The sequence below is a fragment of the Candida parapsilosis genome, contig 005809 (assembly GCF_000182765.1).
Source record: "Candida parapsilosis strain CDC317 annotated contig 005809".
Classification (NCBI taxonomy): Eukaryota; Fungi; Ascomycota; class Pichiomycetes; order Serinales; family Debaryomycetaceae; genus Lodderomyces; species Lodderomyces parapsilosis.
This window is the reverse complement of record NW_023503281.1, coordinates 1288581-1303537: the sequence shown is the minus strand read 5'-3', so window position 1 is coordinate 1303537 and position 14957 is coordinate 1288581. Positions and strand designations below refer to the sequence as shown.

Below are 14957 nucleotides of genomic sequence, written 5' to 3'. Positions count from 1 at the left end.
ATTTAATTCTCTTTGTACTTTCGAAGGTTATCCCATCCGACGGAGTTTGCATTGGGTAATTTTACCACTTCAATTCTTGTCAAGTATTCATCATTGGTTCCTGTTGGGAAAGTAGTGACATATTTTATAGGATTCTTGATTGATGGAACTTCATCTTTGCTCAAATCTGCAGTGTCTCTCAATTCTAGTGGTAATTGTTTCAAAATCTCACGTTGGTTGGCGGGAGACACGAATTTCGAAACAATATCCATTTGTGGTGTTTCAACTGGTTGCGGAGGTTTCAAAGGTGTAAGAAATTGCTTTTTCTTTAAATCAAAGTCCCGTGCCAAGTCACTTTGTTTGCGTCTGTATTCCGAGTCAAGAGTCTCCAATTTTTCTGTAATTTGATCCTGTTCATCAATATTGCCAATTGAGTTGTCGAAAGATGCCTCCAATTCCAAACGACGTCTTTTCTCGTCCAATTCCTTTCTTTTCTCCACAAATTCGTGTTTTAGTTTCTCCATTGCGGCATGCTCATCGCTGAATATCATTCGAAGTCTTTCTTCACGCAATTTATCATCCTCGACCCACTTTTTGTGTTCAAGCAAAAGCCGTTCTTTTTCTTTGATTTCATTTCTTTCCAGTTGCAATGCCTTATATTGCTCTAGGTCGAATAGCTTGAATTTGAAGTAACAATTCCACGTATCTTCTGCAATTTCACGATAAGAATTAAGTAAAAAATTAAACTGAACACTATTATGCAACATTTCAAGATTCAAATAATCTTCTGTATATTTGCGTTGTTCTGCGAGTGTTCCCTCCACGGTTTGTTTATTGAACCTTTCATGTGCCAACCCCTTTAAAGACTTGTTATATCTCTCTTTATGCGAAAGCTTTATCTTGTGAAACCTTCGACGATCGGTTGTCATCGGTATCTTGCTGATCTTTTTCATCAATGCACCATCTTTGTAATTACCTGAGCCTGGTCCTCGGTAGCCCTTAGTATAAAAATATTTCGAATGATGGTAGTTGTCAGTTTCATTGTTGAAAACTAGTTGTTGAATGTTTTTCGACATTTTTATTCCATCATTGAAAAGAAACGACGAGTTTGATGTCGTGTTTAGTTTCTTCGTATTAAGAGATTGCAGGGGCATTTGTTGATTCGATGTGATGTAATAATTAGGTACTTTGCATAGATGGCTCACACTAAATTCAGGAATATAGCCTTGTCCTGGAGCAACCGATTCACTCAAATCTAGGTTGTTGGGATCAATGTGGATATTGTTTTTCCTGGATCTGCCGAGTGGTCTTCGAAGCCCCTGTTTCTTTGAAGAGTCCGAACTTTCTTCAATTTGGATGTCCAGGAAATTGTTAGATCCCATAAGTAACTCCCGCTCGTTGAAATTGAGTTTAGAGTTAGGGAGAAACCTAAATCCTGGTGACAGAAGCGATTTATAGAAACTCAACTTCGTCATGGAATTCAAAGTACCAAACAGGGCGTGATTCAATTGAGTGGTGGATTCAACCACGCCATATTGGGGAAACACCTGGCTTATTGTCACCCTGTCATCACCAATTAGCTCTGAATCGTGTACGCGTTTGTGAGAATGGTGATGTCTTGCTTGTTTTGACAAAATGTCTTCTTCACCAAAATCATCACTGCCCCTTCCCTCTTCGAAATCATCTACTTCGTCTTCCTCTTCATCGTCAATGAGCGGTTCGTCATCCTTTTCCTCAGAAGCCAAAGGCGTGACATTGCTGATCGTACTTTGTGGACCATTGTCTTCCTTTCCGGATTCTGCACTATAATTGTCATTGTAAAACACATCTTTTTGAGAGATCCGTGAATGTATTAAAGGCAAGGAGATGTAAAATAGTCTCTTCTGATAATCCTCCTTGGAAATAGCCCCACAATTAAGCAAGGCCTCATTGATGCTGGAGTTGGTTTGATGAATATCTTGTTTCTTGATCCCATTTTTTGAAAGCAAAATGATCAATTGGTAAGAGGACAAATAGTTCCACAATGTTGCCAAATGCTTTATCAACACGTAATCATGACCCTTGTACAGGAAGACGGGTACTGCTAGTTTCCGTGTTGAGAAATCCAACGATACGGCTGAGTTTGGCTCGGAATCTTCACTTCCCTCGAATTGAAGTTGAACTTTTTGAGTACCGTTGGCTCGTCTCTTTTGTGAAGATTTAGGTAGAGTTACTGATATGGTCATCTCTAAATCAAGTCCCTTCTTACTCAATAGCAATGATCAAAAAAAGAAAAAGAAAACAACAACAAAGCAAATAACTAGAATTTGTGGCGAGTACAAAATAGTCGGCGTCTTGACGGAGATTGTTGGGGTTTTAGGGGCGTTTGTTTTCAAGTATATTGTGATTGTTTGTATTGTCCAATGGTTGTTTATTTTTTTTGTTCAAAAATGGAGTCGTGCCATAATTCCAAAATACGATACACGTGATTTCATAAACAAATAAGCCTAAATTAGAATATAGTTCGAGATGTACTCTTGATAGCTTAAAACAACCATTAATTATTAATTTGTAAGAGCTGCATTCCGTTGTGCTGGAGATGACGCCAGTTGTAGGGCAAATTTGCGCGGGTTCAAAGGTAATAGTACAAAATGCAGCGAATTCTAAAGCTTACTACTCGTAATCCCAAACAAGTTTAGTTTATTCTCAGCATTTCGCTATGATAAAGCCTTGTAGTTTCTCCCTTTAACAATCTACACTTTCAATAAAGTAATGTGTATTTCAATAGTTAAGACAAAAAAATATTGCTCCAAATCGAAACAAAACATCTTTTTTGCAGCTATACGTTTCACTTCTAAGCACAGGTTATGCTACAGCTTAAGCTACAGACATCTGGGGTCTCTTTTCCTTCTTGTGGCTGCTATCAGCAGGATTCATAGTTACAATGGGCGTCTCCAGCGCCGTCTCAGACTGTTCTAAGCAAAGTTATAGTGCATTACAGAAAAAGTCTCATAAAAGGGGAATTTTGCCAGGAAAGCGGAAACTGACGAAGGTTCAACGCTGGTGTGGTAGAGTTACAGCTCCTAGAGATCTACAGCCCCTGCACCCTCTAAATCCCAAATAGAACTTTTGGGTGCCCCAAGACGATGAAGCACGGTCAAAAATTTTCAGGGGTAGGTATTTGGTGTGTAGTTTGTGTAGTATTAGTTGCGCATGTTACTCCAACTGGAACACCAGTTGTTTAAAGTTGGTTATATTGATACGTAAAGCAGATTGGAATGGTATGACTACGCAAGGATGAACGGATTTTGTATGTGATTGATATATGACTTGAGTGATTAACAATGCCATGTTTTACAACTCTTTTTCTTTTACAATTTCACGTACGAAAAAGGTGTTACAGTGAGGTCCATTTTATTGCTAATCTCTGACCCCAAGGTTGGTTTTGTTAAGCATTTGGTTCCTAAACGCACAAACGGAGGCACTACTGCATTCCGGTTTAAATGTCATGTGCTCCCATTTGTTCCTGAATTTATCTCATGGCAACGGATCTTGGCTTGAAACTCTTCTTCCATCCTTCTCCGCAAATTCCCTTTTGCATTGTTTTCTCAATAATTTTATCTCCGTTTAGCGGAAAATAGAACTACCTTCAGTTAAAAAAAAAGTAATAAATCTCCACGAGAATCTGCCTATGTATTAGACTGCTTCTTCTTTTTTCAATTTAAGCATTGATTCCTTTCAACACCAAAACGGTACCCATTTCCACCAACTTTAAAAGCAACCCCATCCGCTAATCAGAAATCAATACAAGAAGAATATGTCTGACCCAAGTGCCCGTATAAAGTCCCATATGAACAAGGACCACCAGCTTGCATTGCGCGATTACGTTGTTGTATACGGTTCCGTGGATCCAAAGTATTTAGTGGAAGATTCGGTTGGAATTAAAGAGGTTGATACTGAAAAAATTGTTATCGAGTACGATGTGATCAATCCATCTTCAACAAAGAGCTTAAAACTCAAATGGAATGATGCCAAAGAAAATGAGCAAATATCAGTCAAGTCTCTTTCCGATATCAAGTCCAAACTCATTGCAATGGCCAAATACAGTGCCGGAAAGCAAGGGTTCGCTGAAAAGAAATTGACTAAAATTTTCGGCCCCGATGCACAAGGTATTCCAATGTACCCAATTTGGGCCATTTTATTGCTCAATGCCTACAATCCCACCATCTTGAGATCAGTAGCCATCAATAGTGCATGGATCAAGAAGGCAATTGAGTACTTACCAAGTGTCGCGTTTGCAATTTACAATTGGTCCGAGTTACATGCATTGAAACTTTGTATTGGGTTGTTTGTTGCTCACTTGGGTGAAATACTTTTTATTTCTGGTCCTTTCTTGAAGAAATATAGAGCACCATTTGGGGTAAGATTGGTCTACTACATCATGAATTTGATTGAGGGATTTCCAGTATTGCTTAGATTGAAGAAACACGCTTGAGTACGATACTCCAATTGTGCATGGCGCTTATAGAGTAGCTAGATTTTTAAAGGGATTATTTTGTATAACAATGTGGTAGTTATTGTAGACATAATATTGCAGAGTTAAGCTCTAGAACTATATAAGAACTATCAGGTAACTTACGTTGGACCACAAAGGTATTTAAATTAAATGGAAATTGGTTGCGAAGCTGCTGATTGTAACATGACCGAACCAATGCTTGCAATCATGTTGTCCACTACATTTTTGCTGTACATATCATTTGCACTCGATGTCTTCATTCGACCTTTTCACGCCCATTACAATACCAAAAAAAAAGATAAAGGGCGTCATACGCTGCTCGACTGCTTTACCTTCTTTTCACATGGGGCATCCACAATGTCATCCCCTAGTGTACGTTTCTTGCCCTCAACCTCAACATCACTCAAATCCAACTCTTCCCCTTCCGAGGTGTCTTCCTCCTCTTCGCTGTCTTCTTCTCCCGACTCGTTTGACAATGCAACAATATAATATTTCAATGCATTAACAAAAATATCATCCGCAATCAAGTTTGCCAAATCCTCGCCATTTCTGAATTCCTTTCCAGGCTTTTTACCAGTCCAGGCAAACCATGAGAAAAACGACTTCATACCTGCCCGATACCTTTTTTTATCCTCGGTGGTCATACTTTTTCCACCATTTGTTTTCTCTTTTATCAAATGTGGGTTGATTTTGGACAATTGTTGTGGCCATTTGACCTCCACGGGCAAAGACTCCAAAAGCTCTTCTCCGTTTTCACGTACAACTATTTTAAAACTTTTCGTGACGCTTTGTGCTTCAGTCAACAGGCTCTTCTTGAAACTGATGGTGATATCAAAATCCCTTGGGTTGTTTGTGCTTGTACCACTATCATTATCCACTACAGGGTAATGAACATAAATATCATCAATAAACTCCAAGTACTTGAGATCCTCGGGACTAGCGTAATCAGAAAATTCATCATTTTCAGCTAATATGATGTACCAAAATTTAGGAATCTTCTTCAATATTGACCTTCGGTTTGCATACATGGGTTGTGCTAATTTGAGTCTATAAACATCAACTTCTTTCTCTACCTTGTCCATTTCTTGTTCCCACACTGATAACTTATTTAAATTTTCCAGTAAAATGTTTGAGTCATTGTTTGAATTGGAGACTTCGAAATTATTTTGCAGCATTTTGGATGAGGCGCCTATGTAGGAATATCGTCGAAGTAGGAGTTGCCTGTAGATATATAACTGTAAAAGAAAAGAATTGAAAAAAAGAAAAGGAAAAAAAAAAAAGGGCAAGAGGTGTATGTTGTATCCTCAAACTCCATCCGTATTCCCCTACCCTCACCCGCACTAACCCTTCGCCAACAGCTCAGAAAGCTATGTCAACTGAGAATGAGCTCATATCCAAAGTTTTGCTCACAATTGACAAGTATAAGGGGAGCTTGCCCACTTTCAAGAAAGCTGTAGTTGATGGAGAATATACAACGTTGCAACAACCAAAGATCTTTCTGAGACTACTTTTATGGAAGGTGTGTTTGATAGTTGATTCCTTTGCAATTGCGGCATGGGCAAAAAGGCTTAAAGAGACGAGAATGGTTTACCAACAACTTGTCGCAAGAGAAGATATGGCGATACCATGGCTGGACCTCGACCAGGATAATCTATATTACAAGCCAAAACAACTCAATCGAAAAGCAAGCTTGGGAAATGGGTCATCTCGTCTGAATGGCCAGATATTAATCAAGCGAAGCTCATTGCGTGAAGCAGCTACCGAAGACCCGTTACTGCTGGACATTAACACTCAAGGATCAACAACAGAAAGAACAGATAACAATGACCACACGACGGACTTGGAATTGTTAAACGTAATAATACTTGATGTGGAGAGGCTATTTCCCGGAGAGAGCTTTTACCACGCGGACTCGGGCACGATACCCATTAAACGACAGTTGGTAGAGGTTCTCTACGTTTGGTGCAAATGCCACCCTCGTATTGGATACAGACAAGGGTTTCATGAAATATTGGGCTTAATCCACATGAATTTGCACAAGGAGTCCATACTGTTGGATCAAGATAACTTGAACTCGGCACGTTATTCGCATGAGGAGATGGTGATATTGAGTCTTTATAATATGCGCTATTTGTGTCACGACCTATTCAATATCTTTAACAAGTTTGTTTTCAATAGCGGCATTGTGTCAGACTTGTACGAATCGGAAGCTTTATTAACGAAGCTGATTGATTTGTTCAATTCTTATCTCATGAAAGTTGATCAGTTTATTCACTACACATTAACCACTAAACTCGAGCTAGACTCCCAGTTGTGGATCATTCGCTACCTCCGGTTACTTTTGGCTCGTGAACTAGGTAATGACTTTGAGACAACGAGTTTATTATGGGATAAGTTGATAGCAACTCAAAACTCCAATGATAAGGCACCAGGAATGACACATTTTCTCGAGGTGCTCATATTCTTGGTGATTCAATTATTGATTCAACAAAAGACCGAGCTCGTTACCTCTGATTTTAGTGAATGCTTATCACTACTTTTGCATTACCCTATGCCAAACTTTACATCGGCAGCAAGTAGGGACCAGTACATTCAAGTCTTGTATCACGATGCATTAAAACTTTATGAAAAAAGGAACAATGACTTGAAGTTGTTTGAATATGGGAATAAGCTAAACAAAAAGTACAATCCAGGACTCAAAATTTCCTTGGGTTACAGAAACAGCAGTGACTTTAGTGAATGCAACAGCGCAAGATCAAGTGTGGACTCTTTGGGATCTACAAAAGAGCACACTCTGAACTTAGAAGATGCGCTGCCACGCAATGATAGAGCTGAAAAGATGCGTTTTGAAAAGATGAGATTGGAAATGCGATTGAAAAAGAAAGCTAAACTGATGATTCAGCAGTGATATATTGAAGGTATCGTTTCACTAATTTGAAAGTGCCACCTTTGATTCAAAGCGGTACAGGAGAGTTTGTATAGATATAATTTATCAGACTGCATTGATGTTTTTTTTTTTTGTTTTTTTTTTTTCTATTTTCTGACATTCGATTGAAAAGTCTCAAAATTCAGACCAAAAGTCATTCACAACGGACTAAGCAACCCCATCTATATCCAACATCATTTACCAAGAAGGTGAGCAGTCAGATTAAAGCACCACACATCCAGCCTTAACATACATATATACTTCATTTAATAACATAGAAATACAAACATGGGTAAAAGAAAATCGTCAACGCGTAAACCAGCCAAAAAGATCAAGCAAACATTGGATGTCCAATTCACTTGTCTATTCTGTAATCATGAGAAATCAGTGATATGCACATTGGACAAAAAAAACCTATTAGGTGAATTGCATTGCAAGATATGTGGACAAACTTTCCAAACCGCGATACATGGTTTGAGCCAACCCGTGGATGTATATAGTGATTGGATTGATGCTTGTGAGGATTTAGCTGAAGAGGCTGAGAAAAATGGACACGACAATGGGGGTCACGATGAGGATGATGTATATTCTGATGAAGATGGGGATGATGATCGTGTTCGTGACGAGCGTCGTGGAAGAGAGGTTGACCCAGTACTAGGTTCCGATATTGATGACGACGAGTATTGAAAAGTAGACACGGCTCGGAAAAGGTAGAGAGGGATGCAAAAGCTGTAATTACTATGAAAACGCTTTGTGTATTATTAAATAAAGAGGGGGTTTTGTAACTCTCAGTTTGTCAAATTGTTCAAGACTTTATCATACGTCTTGCTTAGAATTGAATCCTTGCCTTCTGTTTCGTCCAGCTCATCGCAAACGTCTTTGGTAGTCGAGGAAACATCTTGCTCATCAGTGGATTCTTTTGAGAGTTTCTGCAATTTCAGATGTAACTCCTCAAAACTCATCTCTTGTTCGTTGGAGTCCCCTTCATTTGCTTTGTGCTTAAACACATTTTCCAACGAGATACCCTTTTTTCTCAAGTCATCCAAATAGCCAATAACCTTATCCAAATCAGAAAGGTTCACATTCATCAACTTCTTTCTCACCTCATCGCCTGACATATCCAAATTGCTTGGCTCTAATTTGTGGTAATCATTTAATCTCGATAATTTTAATACCGACCCCTCCTGTTTATCCAAATTAGCCAAATTGGTTTTTGAGTTAGACCGAGACACTAATGGGGATTTGCTAGCCGGAACTGCTTGGCTGGGTTTCAAGTGAATCTCAGTTGCCGCATCTTTGTCACCATGATCATGAAGTTCTGAACGGTTAGCTACCAGGTTTTGTCCTTCTCCCACCTTGACGAGGTACATGTTGGCTCTAGTTCCAGAATCATCCGTGAAACTCGGATCAATTAATTGCAACCCTTTTTCTATGCTTGAATCGATATAAATGAGACGAATAAGTGTTTCCTTACCATCAATATCTAGCGTGTTGTTCAACTGCATGTGGAGCAACTCTTCGATAGACTCTTTCAAACTCTTTCTAATTTGTTCCGCTCGCTTGAAAAGTTTGGAAACTTCCGGTGACGACAAATCCAACTTCTTTTGAGCTTTCAATTCCAAAATATGATTCAATTGTTCAGTTAACGGCTCAGGTTGCGTCATGACTTCCTTCAATGGCAGTTCTGCCGTCGATGACAGAGTCTCGCGTTTTGAATCATACAACAACCTCTCCATATTTCTCATGGTGTACAACCCAATACGCTCTTTAAACAACTCAGGAAACTCGTCTGAATTGCAGTCCAAGTTTATCAAGGTCTTGGAATTCTTTGTCGCATTTACCAATGCTGATGCTGACGTGGAGTCCACGTAATTTCCGAGGATTGAAAAGTATCCCATATTCTTGCAAAATGGTAGAATATTTGCAATTTGGAGAATCGAGGATTGACTAAAGTTTTCATTTTCCAAATGCAACCTTGTCAACTTTGGAAAAAGTGGCAATTTCGAAGTGAAATAAGCAACTGTTGCATTCTCATTTGCGTTGAGATTAGTTGTGTATGAATCTTGTGTGTTAGACATGGTGCCAAATAATCTTTGGTTATTTGAAAAGTCAAGATACTTTAAATTTGGAAGCTTCATCAATATACCTTCAAATACTTCCTTGAATGCATCATTAAACACCGAATTGGTTGAGTTCAAACTTAAAAATGATAGGGTTGCATTCAGAATAATTTTCTCGTAATCTGGTTGTTTAGTAAAATCCAAAAAGATTTTCAAAACCTTGGTACTGGAAAAGTCATTGTAACCCAAGTCTAGACCTCTCGCAAAATCACCAAATAACCAAGTGTTAACGATAACGCTCATGTGTCGTGGTGTTAAGTTGTTGAATGCTAACCCCAACCTTGAAGTTTTCTTCAGCACTGCCAATTCCATCAAATTCTCAAAAATCTCAACATTGGTTATGCAACATCCCGTCATAATCAACTCCTCAATACCACCCCTGGCTACCAATGTAGCAACAAACAATGACCAGTCCACGTCGGATCGGTTGTCCTTATTGCACGTCATTCTTTCCAAGTCCTCCTCATATTTTTTCGAGTCTGCTGACTTTTTCTTCTTCTTTTTCAAGACATTGACAGCCAAAGCTGGGCATTGTGTTATATCCAACTTATTCAACACGGTATTTCTTGACAAAAACCAACAAAATAGTGACCATCCTTCTTGATTGATGGGTGTGTTTCTCAAGCTTAACTTTTCCAATTGCTTCTTTGCACTCATTGCCGACAAAAGAATCTTGAATTGCTCAACTGATAAGTTGACTCCATCTAATGAAACACAAACTATTGGCGCAATTCTTACAAAATCGGCAAAAGTTTGCACTTCAATCATAGTTGGGTGAGGGTTTCGAAGCTGCAAAACTGGAAGGGGTGCCAATGACCCCTCTGGAATTTGTTTCAATATTGCTGGAATTGGCAATATTTCACGTAGATGGCAGCAACGAGAATACATTGTGTCGAGTGCCATTTTCTTCACTGGTACAGTATAATTCATTGGTTGATGGTGAACCATAAATTTGTCAATGGCAATCTTTTTAGCATTTTGGTCAATTGCTGGTTCATCTTCATCTTGAGATGATGCCCCCTGTGACTCTTTATCTGCATCATCATCATCACCTCCACCATCTGCATTCTCTTCATCATTGCTATTCTCGGCATCTTTTGGAGCATCCTTGGGTATATAGCCCAAAGCCCCCGTACCTCCAACAACAATGCCACCACCCAATCCCATTTGTGACTTTTCGATAGCCTCTTTATCCTCTTCAGTCAATGGGTTTATCCTCACCTGTCCGTTTGGAAGTATGTCAACATTTCCCTTACGAGGTGTACGTGAGGGAATTTGTTGTGGTGGGTCAATCAAAAAAGTTGACGAGTGGAATGCTACTCTTTTCAATGGCTTTAGTCCCTTGAAAGCAGGATTCAACTCAAGATCACTTTCAGATGGTGGAGGACTTGTCAGCAAAGACGACGAAGACGCTGCTGCTACTCCAGCAGGAACAGGTGTACTTGAGTAAGAGTAACCTGGTTCACCTTTGACAGAACTCTTTCGCCTCAAAAAGTGGGAAAGTCGAGAAGAGGTCGACTCATTTTGCGCATTAGAAATCCCACCATGCTTTTCACCATAACTTGAATTATCGTATCCATTTACCAATACACTAGGTTTAGAAGATGTATCGCTGCAATTCGAGGCACTCGAAGCAGTAGAGCCCCTTCGAATATCTCTTTGCTTGTAAAATTTGATATATTCTTCGAGTCTTGGATCCGGGTGTGATGACGAAGCGGACGGAAGCGGTGCAGTCTTTGTTCGTTCCAATTTTGATGGCTCGTAGCTTGATACTGATTGGGTAACACCTTTCGAAGACATGTTTTTAGAGCTCATTGTAGAGTCATAAACTGGTTTTGTAGTTTTTGGTTTTGTCATATTGTAATCAGCTTTGAATATATGGTCTTTGGATGATGAACTAGTTGATACAGGCGCAGGTTCATTACTTTCTTTAGAAAATTTTCCCTTAAGTTTGGAAAAGAATCCACCTGAGCTTCCACCGGTACTGCTCCTCCTTCTCGTCTTTATAGACGAGTTGTTATCACCATGCGTCGGTGTTTGAGGTGTATATCTTGTATGAATGTTCTCTTCATGAACAGGTGAGACTGATGGCTTAGTTTTGGAAACAATCGCATCGTTGGAGTTGGAGATATCTGTATTCAAGTGTGAATTAACTGAGCGAGTAGGAGTCAGTGGTGGTTGTGCAGCAGATGATGCTGGTGCTGACTCCTTGTTGCGAGAGTTCTCATTTTGTCGGTCTTTGTTCGCATCATCGTCAGTGGTGCTCGAGATATGTTTGGGCAATGGGATAGTGGGGTCCATGGATGCATCTCTAAGAAACCAATCAACATCAGTATCTTTAACTCCCTTGGTGTAAATGTTGGTTTCTTCTTCCAACTTGTCTCTAACAGTTTCAACATCTAGCTCCTTACCAAGGGCTTTGGAGGCTAGGAAGTCGGGAATTTGGTTACTTTGTTGCAGTTGCAATTGTGGTTGCGGTTGCAGGTTCAGATTTTTTGCTTCTGCGTTGTTTAATGCACTATATGAAGTCAACTGTGGTTGTGATTTGCTAGACACTGGCAGCAAGGGTGTCCTTTGAGTATCATTTGTGTTCCCCTTGTCACTCATAGTTCAAAATAAAATATACTGAAAGAAGGCGTATGTAAATGAACAGAGTGTCTTTAATGGTGTCTAGAAGGTAGGTGAGTAAGTATATGGGTGAACTTTGAACTCTTGCTTTTTATGAATATGTATTGGTTCAAAATGAATTTTTGGTTCTCTTAGTATAGATATTTATTAAATTTTAATTATCACCTTATTAATTTTTGTTTTTTTTTTTTTTTGGATTTTGGTCAATCTAGTGAAAACAAAAAAGTTAGTTAACTATAACAACGACAACAACAACAACAGAATGCAAAGATATATTGCGAAATAAGCGGGAAGTTTGTATGGTGGTTATTATGGGAGACTGTGTATATTATAACACTACTCCAACGAAGGTAGTGGTTTATGAGGATGGCTCAATTTAAATGTGGTGTGGTGTGGTGTGGTTGTTGATGTATGATGGGTTAATGAATTTGGCTAGATGTCGTAAACCTTTGTGTTACGACAATAAGTTTACACACACAAAATATTCAATTACACAAAAGAATGACACATCATCTGATAAACCAAAACAATATCAAATGAAAGCATAGTAGTCGTTTACTAAACAAGAAGAATTACAAACCAATGACTAAAAAAGAAAAAGGGTAAAATCGTACAATTGTATAGACATGGTATACATACATCATCCTAGTTATTATATGGAGTGAAAATCTTTTACAATTGTACTTATTTTGTCAGTTGAAAGATTATGTGTTTCTTATATTACATAGACATAAAAATGAATGAAACATAGAGAGGCAGCTTAAGTGGAGGGGATGGAGGTATAGGAGATAAAGGATGGGTGGATGAGTGTTTAAAGAAACAAAAGTGGGGTAACATTCTGTGTTTGTGATAATATTAATGTTTTTATATGCAGTAAGCGCAATTCGCAGCAAACACAACATACACACAATACACTAACACAATACAATATACACACCAGATTACTCTAGCATTAAGTGAACCATGATAAAGTACTTCCTATCGTAGTGGTAATAATGCTGTTTTCCACTTAAAGCAGATTGTACTTCATCCCAAAAAACAAAACGCTGTACGCTCTGCAATTTGTCTCTTTTTCTTGCTAATGGCAAGACTGTAACAGAAGTGAAAGCAGCAACTATAGTAATTCATTTCGCCTGAGGAAGAGAAGGAGGGAAAATGGAAAGGCGGGGATAGGCATAATATTTGATTCCACACAACATCCTTAATAACCATCATAACCATCATAACCATCATAACCATTGCATACACCTTTGTTGTATTAAAACCCACTTGCTGTTCAAAGCAACTAAGGAGTAAGTAGTTGTTTATAGAATAATAATTACTTTTGCATGCTCGATGTCTTTGAAGAGCTGGAACGATTTTACTGTTCATCACCTTGTGATGATGGTTTCATGTTTTCACAACTTCGATGTACCAGCAAGTGAATGATTTATGAAATAAGTTTTATCTTTGCATTTATTTTGATGCAAAAAAATATTCAAAAACATTATGGGATGGATTCATTCTTGTATAAATAACTGGGTTTTTTAGGAACTATATTATTTTAAACTCTGAGATTCTCACCAAATAACTTCGAGAAAAGGACAGAACAACTCAAGGATACTGATACCTACTATTTAGCCAATTTATTATCAAAGGATTGCTTTTCATATGGTTTAACAAATTTACAGCATCAATATTGAATGAATATATGCGAATCGAACATGGTGGTTTTGAATGCTGACAATCATAAAGCTTCGTGATAAGAAGGACAAGAATAGTGGAGAGAGGGGAGAGGGGAAAGGAAGGGAGGGGGGAATTCTTCTGCGTATAAGTTCAAGTCTAATTCAATTTATGCAGTGAAAGGTAGTGAATCAACATATAAGGAGTGCATTGCAGCCTCGAATTATAGTAAGATTCCCCTCCTGAGGCTTGGATCGCTTTTGTAACATTATGATCAAGTCGAACACGCACCTACTTTGATCAACAAGGCGAGACAAAGCCTCTTCATTTCAAGCTCCACTCACCATGTGTTACAATCAGCTTTCAATAATTACAACAACAACAACAACAACGATCCCTTCCGATATAAAATAAGCTTCACATCAAGCTACTTGTAACTGCCACTGGTACAAAGAGCAACTACGTCATGATTGACAACGGTATAGCATCGCATTCAGAACGATGCAGAATGCTCGCATAGTCTTATCTTATGAGTGCCTGAGATTTAACATTTCTTCTGTTTCCGATAGAATATGACACCCACATTTCAGCTGATAATATGAATTCCTGTATCGAATAAAGTTAAAAAGATTATCAAGAAACCAAGATTGATTAGTGTCATTGGTTGAAAAAATAGGGTTCCGGTACCGACTTGTATATAGATTACTGTATTATTGTAATTGTCGATGAAAATGTGAAACCCTCGATTTCGTTTAGGTACAAATAGAAGATCTACCAGTGTATCAAAAGTTTATTGTTCTTGCATGACAATAATTCGAAGTAGGTGTTGAACAAAAGTACTCTCAAAGAAAACGTGGTGTCAATATAGCTGTTGAATTCTAAAGAGTCCAATGATAAGTATGTAAAGTTAGATCTCTTCCATAGATGAAAAGAACTGTATAAATCCATTCTCATCCATTCTCAACCTCTGGGTGACTATGGTTTCGGCACGTGATTTAGTTTCTCTCTTTTATCTCTTATTTGATATGATTTTTTGCAACCAGGTACTTTCTTACTTTTACAACCAACCTGTACAGAAAGCTATATAAAGCTATAATTTGCCCCCCTTTTTTGAAATTCTTCCTCCAATATATCTGCATGACAAAAG

The 14957-nt window shown here is 38.5% G+C and overlaps 6 protein-coding genes across 6 annotated transcripts; 3 read left to right on the top strand and 3 right to left on the bottom strand. All coding sequences in view use genetic code 12, as the record gives it.

Annotated features, from left to right (window-relative positions):
* Positions 1-2: 2 nt before the first annotated feature.
* Positions 3-2204, bottom strand: CPAR2_206180 (uncharacterized protein; the record flags this gene model as incomplete). The annotated part of the gene is made up of 1 exon (XM_036809517.1): positions 3-2204. The coding sequence occupies one exon, from the start codon at positions 2202-2204 to the stop codon at positions 3-5; it is 2202 nt and encodes a 733-aa protein (XP_036666146.1).
* A 1571-nt stretch (positions 2205-3775) lies between these two features.
* On the top strand, positions 3776-4453 carry CPAR2_206170 (uncharacterized protein; the record flags this gene model as incomplete). Its single annotated transcript, XM_036809516.1, has 1 exon — positions 3776-4453. The coding sequence occupies one exon, from the start codon at positions 3776-3778 to the stop codon at positions 4451-4453; it is 678 nt and encodes a 225-aa protein (XP_036666145.1).
* A 329-nt stretch (positions 4454-4782) lies between these two features.
* On the bottom strand, positions 4783-5649 carry CPAR2_206160 (uncharacterized protein; the record flags this gene model as incomplete). The annotated part of the gene is made up of 1 exon (XM_036809515.1): positions 4783-5649. One exon carries the CDS (start codon positions 5647-5649, stop codon positions 4783-4785), a length of 867 nt encoding a protein of 288 aa, XP_036666144.1.
* A 194-nt stretch (positions 5650-5843) lies between these two features.
* Positions 5844-7382, top strand: CPAR2_206150 (uncharacterized protein; the record flags this gene model as incomplete). Its single annotated transcript, XM_036809514.1, has 1 exon — positions 5844-7382. The coding sequence occupies one exon, from the start codon at positions 5844-5846 to the stop codon at positions 7380-7382; it is 1539 nt and encodes a 512-aa protein (XP_036666143.1).
* Positions 7383-7688: 306 nt separating this feature from the next.
* CPAR2_206140 (uncharacterized protein) lies at positions 7689-8087 on the top strand (the record flags this gene model as incomplete). Its single annotated transcript, XM_036809513.1, has 1 exon — positions 7689-8087. One exon carries the CDS (start codon positions 7689-7691, stop codon positions 8085-8087), a length of 399 nt encoding a protein of 132 aa, XP_036666142.1.
* Positions 8088-8188: 101 nt separating this feature from the next.
* On the bottom strand, positions 8189-12127 carry MHP1 (Mhp1p; the record flags this gene model as incomplete). Its single annotated transcript, XM_036809511.1, has 1 exon — positions 8189-12127. The coding sequence occupies one exon, from the start codon at positions 12125-12127 to the stop codon at positions 8189-8191; it is 3939 nt and encodes a 1312-aa protein (XP_036666141.1).
* Positions 12128-14957: the final 2830 nt, after the last annotated feature.